The sequence below is a fragment of the Fonsecaea pedrosoi genome, assembly GCF_000835455.1.
Source record: "Fonsecaea pedrosoi CBS 271.37 unplaced genomic scaffold supercont1.7, whole genome shotgun sequence".
In the NCBI taxonomy this organism is placed as follows: domain Eukaryota; kingdom Fungi; phylum Ascomycota; class Eurotiomycetes; order Chaetothyriales; family Herpotrichiellaceae; genus Fonsecaea; species Fonsecaea pedrosoi.
In genome coordinates, this window is record NW_013550609.1 from 705,751 (window position 1) to 721,531 (window position 15,781).

The window sequence follows — 15,781 nt, forward strand, 5'->3', positions numbered from 1 at the left end:
TGGAGGTTCGCACGACGAAAAAAAGTCACAGTCCCCAACAATCAGGTGTATTTCCTCAACTAAAGCTCAAGTTAGCTCTCCACCGTCACGGATAAAGGAGGCGAGGAGCAACTTACGTCCAGCGTTAGAACTTTGGAACTGTTCGCTCCTTGGTCCCTATATACACCCACCAGAGCCTCGCTGCCCTGGAAGAAGCCAGTCTTGAGACTGATCACGATAAATTGCATTCCCGGCCCCTATAGTAACACAAGATATTGTTAGCTCCACACCACGACAGGGTCCTTCCTCTGGGCGACAACAAGACACAAGACTTACCGCATGGTTCTTGACGTAATTCACCAGCTTGCCCACATTAGCATTATCCAGGGCGGCATCCACTTCATCCAGGACAAAGAACGGGCTGGGTTGATAACTGTGAATCGCAAAGAGCAGTGCCAACGCTGCCATTGTCTTTTCCCCTCCTGACAGATGCTCCATATCCCGGAAGCGCTTCGTAGGCGGCATAGTGTGGTAGTTCACGCCGGCTAGGTACGGCTCTTCCTCGTCTGCTGTAAGATACGCGCGCCCTCCAGCCGGGAACTCATCCGATTTGGTCAGGTTGGAGTAAATGGGCTCGATCTGTTCCGAGATGTGGCTAAATGCCTTGTTGAAGAGTTCATTGCGCTTTTCCATGGTGTCCTCAAAGCGAGCTTTGAGGTCGCGGTATTTCGTGCGCGAGTCCTCGTATTCCTGCTCCGTGTCGCGTGCACGCCCTTCTACAGCAGCAAGACGTTGTGCGGCGTGCGCATTGGGTTGCATCTTGTCTAGAGTGGCGTTAAGTTTGGCGATGTCCTCTAGCAGTTTGGTCTCCATAGCTTCACTGTTTTCCTCCTTGAGCTCGTCCTCGAGAGCATCAAAGTCGGGCTCGACGCCGTAGTCATTGACGACAAAAGTCTTGAGAGCCGAAGCCGTAGGCTCCTCTTCATCGGCCTCCATCGCCTCGGCATCTTCAAGCGGCAGGTCGTTGATGGGCACGCTGTCCAAGCTTGCGGATTGCTCCGTCAGTGGAATGGCAATGTTTTCAATCTTGCAGCGGCGAAGAAGGCTGTATCTCGCCGAAGAATGGCGCTGTATTTCTGCTTCGAGGGCATTGATTTCTCGGAAAGTGCTTTCCATCTCTTTCGAGCGCTTCTCGAACTCTGATTTTTGCTTTGCCAGCTTTTCAGCGGCTTCGTTAAGGAGCTCCTTCTGCTCGTCCAGTTGAGCGCGAAGCTCATCGAGTTCATCTTTTAGTGTGTTGAGATCGTCCTGGATGCCCTGCCGCTGTTCATTAAGACTGTCAATCGTCTCCTTATCCCTTTGCTCTCTGTCTCGAAGAGCCATTAGACGATCCTCCGTTTGCTGAAGCCGGGTCTTTTCAAAACTGAGCTGGCCCTCGATCTTGGCCTTTTGCGTGACGAATTCGAGTTTCTTCTGAGCAGCCTCCTGCTGCAGGGATCCCTGTCGAGCTTCGTAGTCTTGAATGTCGTCGAAGCCATGTTTCTGGCAGAAATCTGTAAAGATTTCATTTTCCACGTTGCTGACCGACTCTTGGTAGTCTGAGATGTCCTCGTCAATCTTTTCCAGTTTGTTCCATTCCTGTTGCATCTTCGGACGTTCCTCTGCTAGCTGCCGCTTGACGTGTTGGACTTCCCGCGTTTTGCTCTCGAGGTTCTTGTCGAGAGCTGTGAGTTCATCTTTGGCATATCGTAGCTTGCTTTCAAGACCACTCAACTCATTTTGGAGGGTCTGTTCCTCTGCCCGGCGAGAGCTGTCTTGTGGCAGGGCAGCAAAATCCCCCATCAACTTGTCTTTGAGTTTGTGAAGCCTTTCAATTTCGGCTTCGTCCCATCGTCGAGACGGTTGGTCTTTGCCACGACCGCCAGTCATTAAACCGCCCTTGTGGATGACACTGCCATCTAACGTGACAGCCTTTGCATCGACATGACGATTGTAACACAGATCTTTCGCAATGCTCAGATTGTCACAAACTATTGAATTTCCACAAGCATACGAGATTGCTCGTGCCACAGACTGGTCATAATCCACCGTCTCAATAGCTGGACGCATGCCCTTGTGCATGCCTTTGAGATTTGAGCTGAGTGCCTTGACCTGTATGGTGTCTAGCGGAATGAAAGTTGCTTGGCCCGAGCGATGATCTCGTAGATACTGGATGCACAGCTTAGCCGTGGCTTCGGTGTCGACAACAACGGCGTCGATGTGTCGACCTAGCACAGTACTGACAGCTTCCGCAAACTTCTTCTGCTTGGGCCTGCACAGTTCATGGACGCGGCCCTTGACGCCGGGATAAGTGCGTTTGAGCATAGCGATGGTCTCTCGCATCCTCACTTCCTTTTCAGTCGTCCGACGACCATCATCGGCCTCGAAGATTTTTCGAGCCACTTCCGCGAGTTTCTCATCGAGCTCAGTCCGATTCCGGGAGGCCTGCAGTCGTTTAGATGAGGCAGCGTGGAGCTCTTTCTTCTTAGCATCAATCTCTATCTGTGCTTGTTGGACTGCTTCCTTGACTGCATCTCGCCGTTGTTCGAGGGCGGCAAGCTCACTTTCGAGGGTGCTCAATTTGAACTCGGTACTTTCGACACTGTTTTTTAGATTGCTGTAGGTGGCCTCGATCGGAGCTCGGTCATTCTTGAGCCTCTCAATGCGACCCAGATCAGCCGCTGCTCGCTTATTGACTTCCTCGCGCAGGCGAGTGTACTCCTGGAGATCAGCGTCGCTCAATTGACCACCTAACCGAGAGGCATTCTGCTCCCATTCTTTTTGCCACTTGATCTGCGCCTTGTCGACTGTTTTCAGGTCTTTTTCAAGTTGTGCCACAGTTGCCGCCTGCTTGTTCCGCTCTTTGATGATCGTGTTGGATCTGTTCGCGTACTTGGTGAGCTGCTGATTGGAGACGGAGATTTGTTCGTCAATCGGGATGAGGGATGAGGTTTTGTCCTCGATTTCCTTTTCTTTGGTCTTGATCAGTTTTTCTATCTTACCAACGCCTCGTGACGCTTGGGCGTGCTCCTTTTTGGCAACCTCCAGACTTCTTTCATATTTCTCCATGCCGCGACGATATTCTTTGAGTTCCTCTTGGTGTTTCTGAATCTCGGCACTGGATTCTTCGATCTGGCGTTGTAGATGGTACAGTTTCCACAAAACATGAGTCACAATGGCCTCGTCCCGTTCGGCGGCTTTCTTCAGAAAATTGTCCGCTTCCCGCTTTTGCTCCTGGTACTGACGAATCTCGGCGTTGATGCCTCGACGCCGATTGAGTTGGAACGCCTGCTGCTCCGCTGCCTGATCTAACTCTGTTTTTAATTGATCGTAATCGGCTTTGTACTCAATGCTGCCCGAGACTTGCTCGATCAGGCGCGTTATTTCTTGGGGTTTTTGTGTCGCAATAGCCTCCACATCGCCCTGGAACACAAGAAAGTTGCGCGCCTTGATGAGAATGTTCTCGTCTTCCAGCGAATCGTTGTATTGTTGCGCGGTAACGACGCGTTCGTTGATGCGATACTCCGAGACACCATTGTTGGTGATTATGCGCTTGTATTTCTGTTCGAGACCAGCGTCATCTTCGTAGACTGCCATGACCCACGCAGACTTTGGATCATTGCGCTCTTGCGTGCCGTTCGCTTGCGACCCTTGTTCTTCCTCTTCATGACCATTTACTCCATTTGCCTCGTGTCCGCCATTTGCCACGGACGTTCGTAGAACTCGACCGCGATAGACCAACTCGCGCAGATGCTTCGATCGAAGGGAAGACGACTTGATCCCGAGGACAAAGGAAATGGCGTCCATGGCGTTTGATTTGCCGGAGCCATTGGGCCCAATGATGGACGTAAAGTAGGCATCGCCGAAGAGGAGGGTGTGGTGATCTTTGTAGGATTTGAAGTTGTAGAGTTCCAGCCTGCTGAGTTTCCCCATCTTGAGCTTGATAGGCAGAAGAAAAGGTGGAGTCGCACGACAGAGTGATTTGACCGGTGAAGGGATCAGATCGCAGACATGGAGAATGAGAGGATCCAGGAAATCACCCCAGCAGTCTATGATGATCGGAGGATGGCGTCAAGAAGTGCGCCCATGCGATTGTTCTGTATCGGAGTGTTGACTATGTGCGCGCCCTTGATGTACAGTATATCGACATTGAGCAGATGAGACGCGAGGATTCTTGCTTGATGGGAAGAGACGCGAAGCCAGACAAGGCGCGTGTTGGAAGGATGGGGGACAAGATGAGTTTAATGGCCAGCTACGCTCAAAACGGGTTAGGCTCGCTGGCTCGCTAGGTTGAGGCACGTAGGTGGTGGCACCCAGGTGGGAAGCTGTTTAGGCTTAGTAAGTGCCTTTAGGAGCATTAAGAACCACCACGCCAAGGGTGCCCTGCGGGTGCTGGGGGTGCCTGTGAGATGCCGCCAGATGCGCGTCTACAATTGACGTATTATGGCGAGGCGACGCTGCGATTCTGCCACTCATGGTGCGTCCTGTCCGCACGCTCCTCAGCCTCTCGCTCTCAACACCACAAAAGTTGCCTGGTAGAGGACAAAACACCTTCTCTCACAAGACTCATGTGCACATTTGGCAGCATGACCCTCGAGCCTCCGGTGTTGCTGGTTATCTGGCACGTGCCATTCATCTCAGCATAGCACCATCGCCATTTCTTGCCTGCGTGTCCTCTGTCCTGCGCCGGCCTGCTATAAACATCTGCAGAATCATCCCCCGGCGTATCCATCGCATCATCCTAGGGTCTCCGATCCACGCATCCCGCCCTGCATTACAACTTTCTCCCGCAACCCGTCCTCCCTCCTACTCGCGCTCTGTATCCCTTGCCGCCTCTTCCTACCACTCCCTACGACTCTTCTATGTACCTTCTCTAGCTGTATCTTTCAACCATGTCGGATCCTATACCAATCCCTCACTCCAAAACGGAAACCGCCCTAGATGAGATGACCTCCCACGACATCGCTGGTAGTGTTGGTTCCGATCACACAGGCTCATTAACAGGTGCTTTGACGCCGGGTTATCAGTCGGGATATCAGTCGTCCAGCCCTGGAAGTCCATATCTCCTTTCCAGAAATCCCTCCTACGTGGGTAGCCAATCTTTGCAGGAGGACTGGGAGGTTCCTCTCGATAAACTCACCTTTTTCGACATCTTCGACAATCTCGCTCTACCGGCCAAGATCGAAAAATGGCAGGCGACTATACAGGCCCAGAAAGAGAAGCTGGCGCGCCAGCAGGAGAGGATAAGGAGCTCGGGCAACAATGCGAAAGATCGCGCCGTGGCCGAATGGCGCAAGCGAGTTCCTCCGGCCGACGAACAGCTGGCCAGGTATCGATCGCGCATGAAGAAGTCGGTGGATGATCTGAACAAGAGATGGAACGAAGTGGTTACAATATCGATCCGCGAAAAGGTTTCATTCATTTCCGCCGTTCTCAACGTCTTCATCAGTGGGTACCTGATAGGGGCTGTACCCCAGTATTTCTACTGGTGGTATACGATCCAGCTCATCTACTTCATGCCCATACGAGCCTACACCTACCACCGCAAGGGCTATCACTACTTTTTGGCCGATCTGTGTTATTTTGTCAACTTCCTTGTTCTCTGCAGCATCTGGGCCTTTCCTCGCTCAAAACGTCTCTTGATCAGCGCCTACTGTCTGGCCTACGGTAACAACGCCGTTGCCATTGTCCTGTGGAGAAACTCGCTGGTATTCCATTCACTGGACAAAGTTACCAGCCTGTTTATCCACGTTATGCCTCCGGTGGCATTGCACTGCATGGTCCACCTCACCCCCGACGAATACCTGCTCAAACGCTTTCCTGCCGTGCATGCCATCAAATGCAGCGCAAAGGGTTCCCCCGGACACTATGAACTAGCCGCAATGCTCCTGTGGGCTACCATTCCCTACGCGGTCTGGCAATTGTCCTACCACTTCTTCATCTCTGTCCGGCGTGCCGAGAAGATTGCTGCTGGAAGGCCCACATCGTTCACGTGGCTTCGTCGTTCGTACGCCAACACGTGGATTGGCAGGCTGGTCAACTCTCTGCCAGACTATCTACAAGAGCCGGCGTTTATGGTGATTCAATACCTGTACGCCTGCCTCACGATAATCCCGTGCCCGATATGGTTCTGGTACCGATGGCCCAGCGCGTTGTTTTTGTTGTTCGTTTTCAGCTGGTCTGTGTGGAATGGTGCGAATTACTATATGGACATCTTCGGCAAGCGATTCCAAAGAGAGCTGGAACAGATGAAGCGTGACGTGGCCAAATGGCAGAACTCTCCGGGAGCAATGTTTAGTCCACCGCACGGGCCCGTGGATTCGGACGTGAATTTGAGTACGACAAAGGAGGATCCGAGCGGGAGACACGAGAAAAGGCAATCCATCGACAAAATCCCACTGTTGGACGACACAGGGCACCCGCAGCAGAACGGGGATGCAAACAGCAACCCGAATCTGGAAGCTAACGCAAGGGCCACGGGCGCCGAGATCCTGAATGAGGCGAACGGCAACATTTTGGATAGGAAGAATGTTTCGGGGCCGCTCACGGGGGCAACAATGTGAGTTGCGTCTAGCGAGAGAAAGAGCAGTCAGGATGCCAGGAAAAGAACACGTTGGAATGTTCGTTTGCATCGACACAACAAGCGCTGTGACCTGCCGACCAGGGGAATGAGGGGACCACCAGCACGAGGAGGACGTTGTGAACTCGACACGGTGAAGAAGATGAAATTTCTAGTGTCTGGGAGTTTTGACAACAGGGCCTGGCTGACTGGAGTCTTGTTGATTGATGAGATTGTCTTGATTGACCTGACCTACTTACTTGTAACGTTTGTAGATGCTTGACTGATACTGATACCCTTTTTGTTTTGCGCGTCATGAACTACTTTTTGGTTAAAATATTCGATATTCATTGGACGCAGGTTTGACATCAAAATTGATACTGAGGACTGAAAATTGAAAACTGAAAAACCAACTGACTGACTGAGCCTGTTCCATGTGTCTGTTCTCGTCCTCTGCCTATGTATGTATGTATGTATGTTAGGTAGCCGAGGTACGTATGCTTGACCATGATTAATCGATACATGTATATGACAACACGTATATGTATGTACATGGAGTCTGCTGCGATTGTCATCGACTAGTCGGTCGACGAAGGTATGTACTCGCTCTTTGGCCAAGGGATGGACGGACGGATGGAGAGAGGAAGGGAAGGGAAGGTGAGTTGAGCGGAAGTATTACGAACGTGGGCCGTGGCTCTGTATCAAAGTATTGTCACAGTTATTGTATTGTTGTTGTAGTAACCTATGTGCCTAGCCTAGGCTAGTTGTTTGGTTCAAGGGCGCATATGCATATCCTTGCTTCCTCTAACATTTCTGTCCTTTCAAGGATATTCCTCCATTCCTCTCTCTCTCTCTCTCTATCACACACATATATTCGCCCCTCATGGCTCTCACTCCCACTGCTATTCAAACTACTATAACACTCCTTCGCACAGTCTACCTCCCATAGTCGCTTCAGGCGGAATGGTGACAACCCCCTCTAGCAGCCATACTGGTCCTCGGGAAACCATGGCTGCGCCTTCACCTTCAGCAGTGCCGTCGCCGGCCCCGAGTGCGGCACCACGGTCCATCCGCGAGACCTCCACACGACCTTCTCGTGGTTCTGGACGGTCGGGACCGGGGGCGGGACTGCGCGAGCCGTCACGCGCTGGCCAACGGCGCCGAACTGGTTGTACTGCGACGAGAGGCCGCGGGCCTCGACGTCGACCCAGGCGCCCTGCTGGAGGTCGATTTGGCGGGTGACGCGGCGCTGGCGCAGGGGCCCGTGGTCGACGTCGCGCGCGCGTTTGCCCCGCTCGCAGGGCATGTGGACGCGGTGCTTCCGGCATAGCTTCGCCGTTTGGCAGTAGCTGGCGAGGTCGTCCAGGGCGACCGTGACGAGGTCTTCGTCGTCGAAATCAGGTTCCTTGTCGGCGAGGGCGGCGTCGTCGACAGAGTCGTGTGGCACGCTGTCCTCCACCAGCGCGGCGAGGAGCTTGTTGTCAGGCTCCGCTGGGCGGGGCTGCGATGCCTCGCCTCGCCCTGGGTAGACAATGGAGACGAATGGGTCGCGTCGGAGCCAGACGCCGCCTCCTCGGTCTCCGTCTTCACTGCTCGACGCACTGCTGCTCGAGGTGCTCGAGCTTCGGCTTCGACGACCATACAATGGTGAAGAGGGCGGGGTTGGGGGGATTGTCTCAACAGGTGACAGACACCGCTCTTTTCCTTTTGCTAAGGGGATAGGTGTGCCGATGGGGAGCGCCGAGAGGATGTCGTCGATGTTCATGTCCGCCTCGTCCACTTGGCTGCGAGAGGGTCGCTTTTGAATGCCTTGAGCCAGGGTCGGGGGCGGTGCAGCCGGCATCCTCACCACCGGCGACAGGGTGAGCAGGCATGGGGACATCGGGGAGCAGGTCATGGTGTAGCTCGACATTTTTGGAGGTGTGGTGGTGCTGTTGTTATTGACGGCGATAGTGGCTGGATCGTGGATGGCGTGATGACCGTCTTGTAGTCTTGTATCTGGTGATCTAGCAGCAGCGACTACTGTCCGTGCTGGTGTGGCTTGACTATGATAGTGAACGTGGGAGGAATCGACCAAAGGAGGAACTCTCGATGGCAATGCCGAACTGCATGATCGAGTCAACCTAGCACGACGAAACCTCCTTCTTGTATATTTGAGAGAAGAGGACCTGGGAGGACCTGCGACAACGACTCCGGCCTCTCGAGGGAAAACGAACTCGCATCGTGAGCGCGCGTGTTGAGAAGTCCACTGGAACTCCCGACTCGTATTTAGAGGAACCGGTATTGTCGAGATGTCGGAACCAGCGGCGCGGTCGAGCCATGTGGTTCTTTGTCGCGGAACCACACGTTCGCGAGGACCTGCATATCGAACCCATGGAACAAAGACTCGGCGTTCCAGACGCTCGGGAGACGAAAACGTCGGTAAAACACTGCGTGCAGTCGCCCGGACAGGGCACCCAGCCACGTTTGGGACAAGGTCCTCGTGGACCTTCTCCTCTCCCTCCTCCTCGTCCTCCCCGGTCCCATACTCTGTGGTCTTTGCAGTAGACTGCTCACCCGTCCAGCCTGATGCGGGAGATTTCGTCGCATGTGGTCCGTGCAGCCCGGTCGAAACCAAGGTATCGCTCCGTTCAGATCTAATAGGCGACGCACGAGTATTCTCTTCGTCGGATACGGAAATTGACACGATGAGGCTGGGAATATTCGACGCCGGCGATGGGGAACTCTTGGGGCATGACGATGCCGTCCAAGATGCATCCTCCTTTCTGATAACATTCCCAGCAGAGTCGTGGCTTTCCCCGGGACCTGGAAAACGCCCAAAGACTGGTAGCTTCGTCATAGTGGTTTGGGTTGATTCCCCGAATGTGCGGGCGGCTCTTGTTGAGCATTGACGCCTGACATCGTAGTCCCTTGGAAAACAGGGCTGTTGGGCTTTCATTTTGCAAAGGCTGTTGGTCTAGGGGACTATAGGACGATTTTGGCGAAGGATCCATCGTTGTGGCTATAGGGGTCTCCTCTGGCATATATGCCTTGCGCTGTTCGCCAGGTTGGGCGCGTGTGGACAAACAGTAGGTCCCCCAGGGTGACAGAGGGGTGTCAGGCGGTCGTTGGTGTAGTCATGCAGAGTATGCATCGCCAATTCGGCGCAATGGAGGCGTCGATGGTCGTTCCTTGTCTCGATCAAACGAAAATGGCTTGGTAAACAGGGACATGGTTGATCGTTGACTGTGTCCAAGGGTGATTCGGGGACGCTGGAGGTCATTGATATTGTCACCATGGCTCATGGCTTGTGGAAACACCACGAATACCATCCAGAACCATCTCATCAGGAGGTGAGATTCCGGCTTGTATAGCCTGCTGTATCCTAAGTCCTGTGTGGATGACTTGGTTGGGTGATGGTGGAAGAAGTTGCTCTCAGCCTCGTCCGTCGAAAACCTCACGTTTGTGAGAAGCCATATTCCGCGCATCACACACTTCCCTCGCCAAGTCACATCGACACATAGTGCTAGTATGTATCACTTGACCCAGCAGAAGATCCACATAGCCATCCCTCCACCATAAATATAAAAAACGCCAAAAGTGTCATCACATTCGACCGGCGAAACCAATGTTTGCAGTAAGGCTTGTCCACAGTCTTCCTCATCTCCTTAGTTCGCAAAAAGTCTCATGTTAGAAGTGACTGGGCCGGAGCATTGGCTATGTAGGAGCTCTACCATCCACCCTCACACCCAGGTGTGTGCGGTGGTGGTAACTCCCTAATTCATAGTCTTGCGACCGCGTCCAGGATCATAGTGACTTGGGCCTTTGAGCGTGTTAAGGAACCCTGTGAGAAGCTATAGGTGGGAGCATCGCATTGATCGAGCCAAGTGAATGCCATACAAAAAAAAACTCCTCTCTCAGGTGGTTTTCTCACAAGTCTGAGTTTTTTGCACTTTTGTCCGCCAGGTAGATGGGTAGGGGGTTCGAGTCAAGGTCCATCGCGTAGACCTTTTTAACACTCATAACGAGCAAGAGATTTTATGTTTTGACTTTGGAGAATATATGTGTGGATGGTGGTGGTCGGTACTGGCAGTATTCATCTTATGGGCGAGGCTGACAACAGGACAGAGAGTAGTTGTACACCTTACATGGCGAACCCTGCAAGAGTCTACTGATTCATTCCATATGCTCTTGAGATTGATTTAGAAGAGAATAATTCCCTCCTGATGCATAGATCGAAGTCGACACAGACCACAACTGAGAGATGCGGTCGAAGGCGATCGTTGAGAACATGAGGTTGTTGATTTAAACATCCCCAGACGACCGGGATGCGCCGCGACAACCGGATATCGTTTTCCTTCTCCACCCATATCCTTGTGTCTATCGAAGGAAATTATCCCTGATATTTTCCTCAGCTCCGAAATGGCAAGTGATGAGGTACAGAATGTGGACGTTTCACGTCGGCTTCGTGGGAGGGAGATATGTATCTGGCGAGTGGTCACCAAGCCTCAGATGACCGGTCCTGACTGGTTCGATCCGATCGCGAAATAACGAACTGGCTTGGAGGATTCGGGGACTGGCCAGGAGGGGGTTTCCATTTCGCCCGTTCGTGCTCGTGATCGGTGGTTTATATGTGATGGATGGTCAATGGTGAGGGAAAAATGACAAGGCTGCGTATGTACAACGCATCAGAGGCACTTGAGTTCAGCCTCTCAACTCGCCAACCACACATCCTCATCCTTGTAACTGTACGTCCCAAGCACATATTTCTGTAACGAACGAACGGAACATTCTATCACGACACCTCCCCTCCATCACACCTCGAGTGCTCTCTAGATACCAGATCAAAACGAGCCATGCAGAAAGCCAGACCGCCACCCCCTCCACCAAAACCCAAAGCCCTCTCCTCCAACCTCGTAGCATCTGCCCACCATCCACGCAGCCGCAAGCGTGGACTAGGGTGGCCCTGGAACCAGCCCAGCACGCACTTCGCACTCTACGAGCCGCACGCGCGAGCGGGCAAGATCTCGTGGATATTCAATTGGGAATGCTGGGTTCCGGACTCTGTGCCCGCCGGGGTGGAATGGGTCCCCTGCGTGCGCACGGCGGCCACGGCGCGCGACCAACTCGACCCTTTCCTGACGGACATCCTGCAGAACCGCGGGATCCAGACCTCGGCGCTGCTGGGGTTCAACGAGCCCGAGATCCCCGACCAGGCCAACCTGCCCGCCGACGAGGCGGCCAGGCTGTGGACCGACGTCGTCGTGCCCGCGAAGAAGAAATTCAACCTCCGCCTGGGCAGCCCCGGCATGAGCAGCGACGTGTCGAGGAGCAAACCCTGGTTGAACACCTTCCTCTCCCTCCTGGACGGCGCGCACGAGATCGATTTCCTAGTGCTGCATTGGTACGGCCCGCGGTTCGCGGACATGAGGTCCTTCCTCGAGGACATGCACGCCACGTACGGCCTGCCCGTGTGGGTGAACGAGTTCGCCTGCTCGCGCATGGGCGATGGCGAGGCCCGCGTCGACGAGGTCGAGGCCTTCATCAGGGAGGCGGTGCCCTGGTTGGAGGCGTGCCCGTGGATCGAGCGTTACGCCTACTTTGGGGATCAGGACGTCGGCACTTGGGTGGGGAGGGCGAGCAACTTCACAGAGGAAGCGACTCAGGACGCGACGGCTACGGACGGAAGACGCTTGACGAGAGTGTCGAGACTCTACTGTGAGCTTTGACGCTGCCTCGGTAGGTCTAAAGCCTTGGGGGAAGGGCAGACTCTAATCGTTCTCGTTTGCTCCCTCCTCGTAGAGAAACCCTGGCTACGATTCATCTTTCGGGCGACCAGGTAAAAAAAGACAATCATGCAACCTCCAAAAGATCGTTCAAGGCATCCACATAATACGCGGGTCGGACATCACCCTCGAGAAAATCCTTCTTCGTCGCGACCCCCGTCAACACACCCAAGGTACCTCCGAGTTTACCCTCGATGCCGAACTTGATGTCCGTGTCGGCGCGGTCACCCACCATGCACACCTTGCTCCGGTCGAACTGGAACTTACCCTCGATGGCGTCCATCATGGCCTGGTTCGGCTTGCCAAAGGCCATGGGCTCCTGGCCTCCCAGCATCTTGATCAGGGGCGCCGAGATGGACCCGGCGCCCGGGAAGAACGAGCCCGCCGACGGCAGGGTCGAGTCCATGTTGGTGGCCAGGAAGATGGCCCCACGCCGGATGTACTGGAACGCGTAGCACATTTTGAGGTAGTTGAAGTGGAAGTCCAAGCCCACCAGCACCACGCCAACCTCGGGATCGAGTGCCTTGGGGTCGCCCGCCGCCATGAACTTGTAGTCCTCGGGCGTGATGTCCCGTCGGTACGCCGGGTCTGTCCCGCCCAGGTACGGGATGCCCTCGGACTGGAGTTCGGTCTCGATGCCCGCCTCGCCCACCACAAAGACCTTCTTCTTCTGCTTGAGCTGTGGGTGCGATTGGGGCAGTATCCGGGAGATGTAGATGGCGGCCGAGTATGACGAGCCAAACACCTCCTCGGCGCTCGCCGGGATGCCCATGCCCTCGAGCTTTTTCTGGTAGTCCTGCCTGGACTTTGTCGAGTTGTTGGTCACGAAGACGACCCGCTTGCCCTTCTGCCGCAGCATCTCCAACGTGGACACGGCCCCCGGGAATACGTGGTCTCCGGACCAGAGGACGCCATCGCAGTCGATGAGGAAGACCTATGCCGACGACATTCGCGTTAACATGGAGTTCAGGCACAGGACTGAAGCAGCCTTCGCCGACGAAGAGCGGGCACGGACATCGAACCTGTCTATGAATTGGCGGATTGCATCCTTGTTGCCCGCAATGTATTTAGGCGTGGTCATGTCTGCGCCAGGAGCCAGGAGGTGGTCGCAGGGAGGGTGCGAGAAGTAGTCGGACGGGCAAAGGTTGAATACCAATCTTGGTCGTAATGGACAGTGCGGGCCATCTACTCGGGACAGAACTTATATCATTGAGAAAATATTTGGGTTGGAGATGTACACCGGAACCCCGCATCTTTCCTCACAGCCTCTTCCTTTTGCCTAAAGGAAACTAAAGGTCTACTTGATACATGCTCCTGAACCTAGAGGATGCCACGGAGAACTCGTAATCCTGTGTTCTAGGCGGCCCAGATCCATCCTGTGGCCAGGCGCAGACAGAGCCAGACAGTCACCAGCATATCCAACACCATGCTGAAAACCTCCAAGCTGAGGATGTTGCCTGTTCAGGATTGATCAATGTTTTGTGCAGAGCGGCTTGCTGCTCGACCTCGAGGATCTGTCTCGCACGGAATTGAACGCTGGCTTCTCATGCCTCAAGCTCTTTACACCATGGAGGAATCTTGGCATCCTCCTCCCTCTGACACAGGTGTTTCACTGAATGTCGCCTTTGTCAGTCAATATGCTTTCCAAACCACTCAGTCAACCAGAATCGTTTTCTCCAGAGCAGAATAATGCTGGAAAAAGCTGCTGAATAATCTGATAGCATGGTGAACATCATCTGCGCCTCCAGTTTCGCGGCAGCTGTGCATCGAAAGTTGTGGATTCCCGAGATCGAGCGTGCGAGCACCCAGATGAGCAGACAGCATCGGACCAATGGTGCTTCCACAGCTGGAGTCGTTTCGCACAACAAACAACTGCAGCGGCACTCCCTCTGGATCGCTGTCGATGACTTTGGCCGCTTTTCGCGCGACCTCCTGAAGCAGTACTATACCAGGTGAGTTGGTGGCGTATCTCGCATTCGCATTGATCTTGATAACGGGGCCTTGATTCATCTCTGGTCGGTGATCGGATTCATACTTGGCCCCATAGTTGGGATTGACAGAGTGAGCCATATCTGCCGAGAGCAGGAAAGAGCTCGAAAGAGTTTGCTCGTAAGCAGTGGACAACTCTGGATCGCTGGCGTGGTCGTAAGATTCTTCCGAATCCTCTCCCACAAATGATGAGGATGGCAGAACAGAGAGTCGGCGAATGATGGCTGGCAGCATCATGGAAAAGGCTCCCTGGGCAGTCATACTGCCAATCTCCTCATGGTCGAAACATGCAATGAGGCGTATTGAGGACTCGTCGTCGAGCGCCGACGTAGATTTTAATGAATCAATCAAGCCCATCGTCGCACAGTAGGTTTGGTTCAGGTTATCCAGCCTCGCAGAAAAGATGAACTCGTCCAAGAGACCTCCCAAGCATGCCTTTTGAGTGTCATAGAGCACAATCTCAAAATCAATAATCTCCTCAGCCGAAACACCGGCATCTGCGGCAATCACCTCGACGATGTGAGGGTGATGTCTTGTTGTCATTGCCTTCAAAGGAGTGAACGGTCTATCTCGCTCTTCCTCTTCCGTGTCGCTTTTGCTCTTCTTGTCATCCTGGCGTTTGAGTTCGGCAGCTATTAGACCAGCAATGGGAAAAAGCTGAGTTTCTTTGTTAAAGGAGAACGTCTCCTGTCGATCTAGGTGGACAGCGAGTGTGGGAATGCGGAGGATGGGTTTCTTGATATGGACCAGCTTTTGAACGACGTTGCCGTCGCTACCTCTGACCATTACTCTGCCCGCAACACCCAAATCGCGATCGAACCAAGTATGCCATAGCCCACCTCCATATGTTTCAACACCCACTTGCAGAAACCCGTCGCCCTGTTTCTTGCTCACAGGTTTGATGCGCAGACACGGCGAATCGGTATGGGCACCGACCATCGAAATGGGGTTGCCAGGCTTCCACTTCTTGCCGATTGCAAATGCGACGATGGTCGATCCATTTCGAGTGAGGAAATATTTCCCACCAGGCAGACACGTCGAGGACCAGGAATCTTTTTCCTGTAGACAAGAGTGAGAAGGGTGGAACGGAGTGTGGGTAGACTGCACTGACCTTGATCTGCTTGAATCCCACCGAGGTCAGTCGTTCCTTGATGGACTTGACAGCATGGAAGGGTGTCGGGGACGCGTTGACAAAGTCAAGGAAATCGGTGGCTGCAGCTTTGACATTGATGGTGGCCATGTTTGAATAGAGTCTAGCGGTTGAAGGGCCTTGTCGAAAGATAGCTCGCTGAAGCATGCGAAAAGTCCCAGCGCTGGGCTGTTGATGAGATTGTTCTGGCGACAGCTTCAAGTCCACTGATTACGAGGTACCGAGGAATCGTATGGTGATTCGTGAATCTGGGGAAGGGCGTCTACTCGTACGCAGTTTGGCGCATGTACGAGGATTAAC

The 15,781-nt window shown here is 53.7% G+C and overlaps 6 protein-coding genes across 6 annotated transcripts; 2 read left to right on the forward strand and 4 right to left on the reverse strand.

Moving 5' to 3' along the window:
- Positions 1 to 71: 71 nt before the first annotated feature.
- Positions 72 to 3,951, reverse strand: Z517_10320 (uncharacterized protein; the record flags this gene model as incomplete). Its single annotated transcript, XM_013423932.1, has 2 exons — positions 72 to 236; positions 316 to 3,951. 2 exons carry the CDS (start codon positions 3,949 to 3,951, stop codon positions 72 to 74), a joined length of 3,801 nt encoding a protein of 1,266 aa, XP_013279386.1.
- A 959-nt stretch (positions 3,952 to 4,910) lies between these two features.
- Z517_10321 (uncharacterized protein) lies at positions 4,911 to 6,581 on the forward strand (the record flags this gene model as incomplete). Its single annotated transcript, XM_013423933.1, has 1 exon — positions 4,911 to 6,581. The coding sequence occupies one exon, from the start codon at positions 4,911 to 4,913 to the stop codon at positions 6,579 to 6,581; it is 1,671 nt and encodes a 556-aa protein (XP_013279387.1).
- A 975-nt stretch (positions 6,582 to 7,556) lies between these two features.
- Positions 7,557 to 9,416, reverse strand: Z517_10322 (uncharacterized protein; the record flags this gene model as incomplete). The annotated part of the gene is made up of 1 exon (XM_013423934.1): positions 7,557 to 9,416. The coding sequence occupies one exon, from the start codon at positions 9,414 to 9,416 to the stop codon at positions 7,557 to 7,559; it is 1,860 nt and encodes a 619-aa protein (XP_013279388.1).
- A 1,996-nt stretch (positions 9,417 to 11,412) lies between these two features.
- Z517_10323 (uncharacterized protein) lies at positions 11,413 to 12,285 on the forward strand (the record flags this gene model as incomplete). Its single annotated transcript, XM_013423935.1, has 1 exon — positions 11,413 to 12,285. The coding sequence occupies one exon, from the start codon at positions 11,413 to 11,415 to the stop codon at positions 12,283 to 12,285; it is 873 nt and encodes a 290-aa protein (XP_013279389.1).
- A 124-nt stretch (positions 12,286 to 12,409) lies between these two features.
- Z517_10324 (uncharacterized protein) lies at positions 12,410 to 13,423 on the reverse strand (the record flags this gene model as incomplete). The annotated part of the gene is made up of 2 exons (XM_013423936.1): positions 12,410 to 13,276; positions 13,358 to 13,423. The coding sequence occupies 2 exons, from the start codon at positions 13,421 to 13,423 to the stop codon at positions 12,410 to 12,412; spliced, it is 933 nt and encodes a 310-aa protein (XP_013279390.1).
- Positions 13,424 to 13,995: 572 nt separating this feature from the next.
- Z517_10325 (aspartyl aminopeptidase) lies at positions 13,996 to 15,571 on the reverse strand (the record flags this gene model as incomplete). The annotated part of the gene is made up of 2 exons (XM_013423937.1): positions 13,996 to 15,390; positions 15,443 to 15,571. The coding sequence occupies 2 exons, from the start codon at positions 15,569 to 15,571 to the stop codon at positions 13,996 to 13,998; spliced, it is 1,524 nt and encodes a 507-aa protein (XP_013279391.1).
- Positions 15,572 to 15,781: the final 210 nt, after the last annotated feature.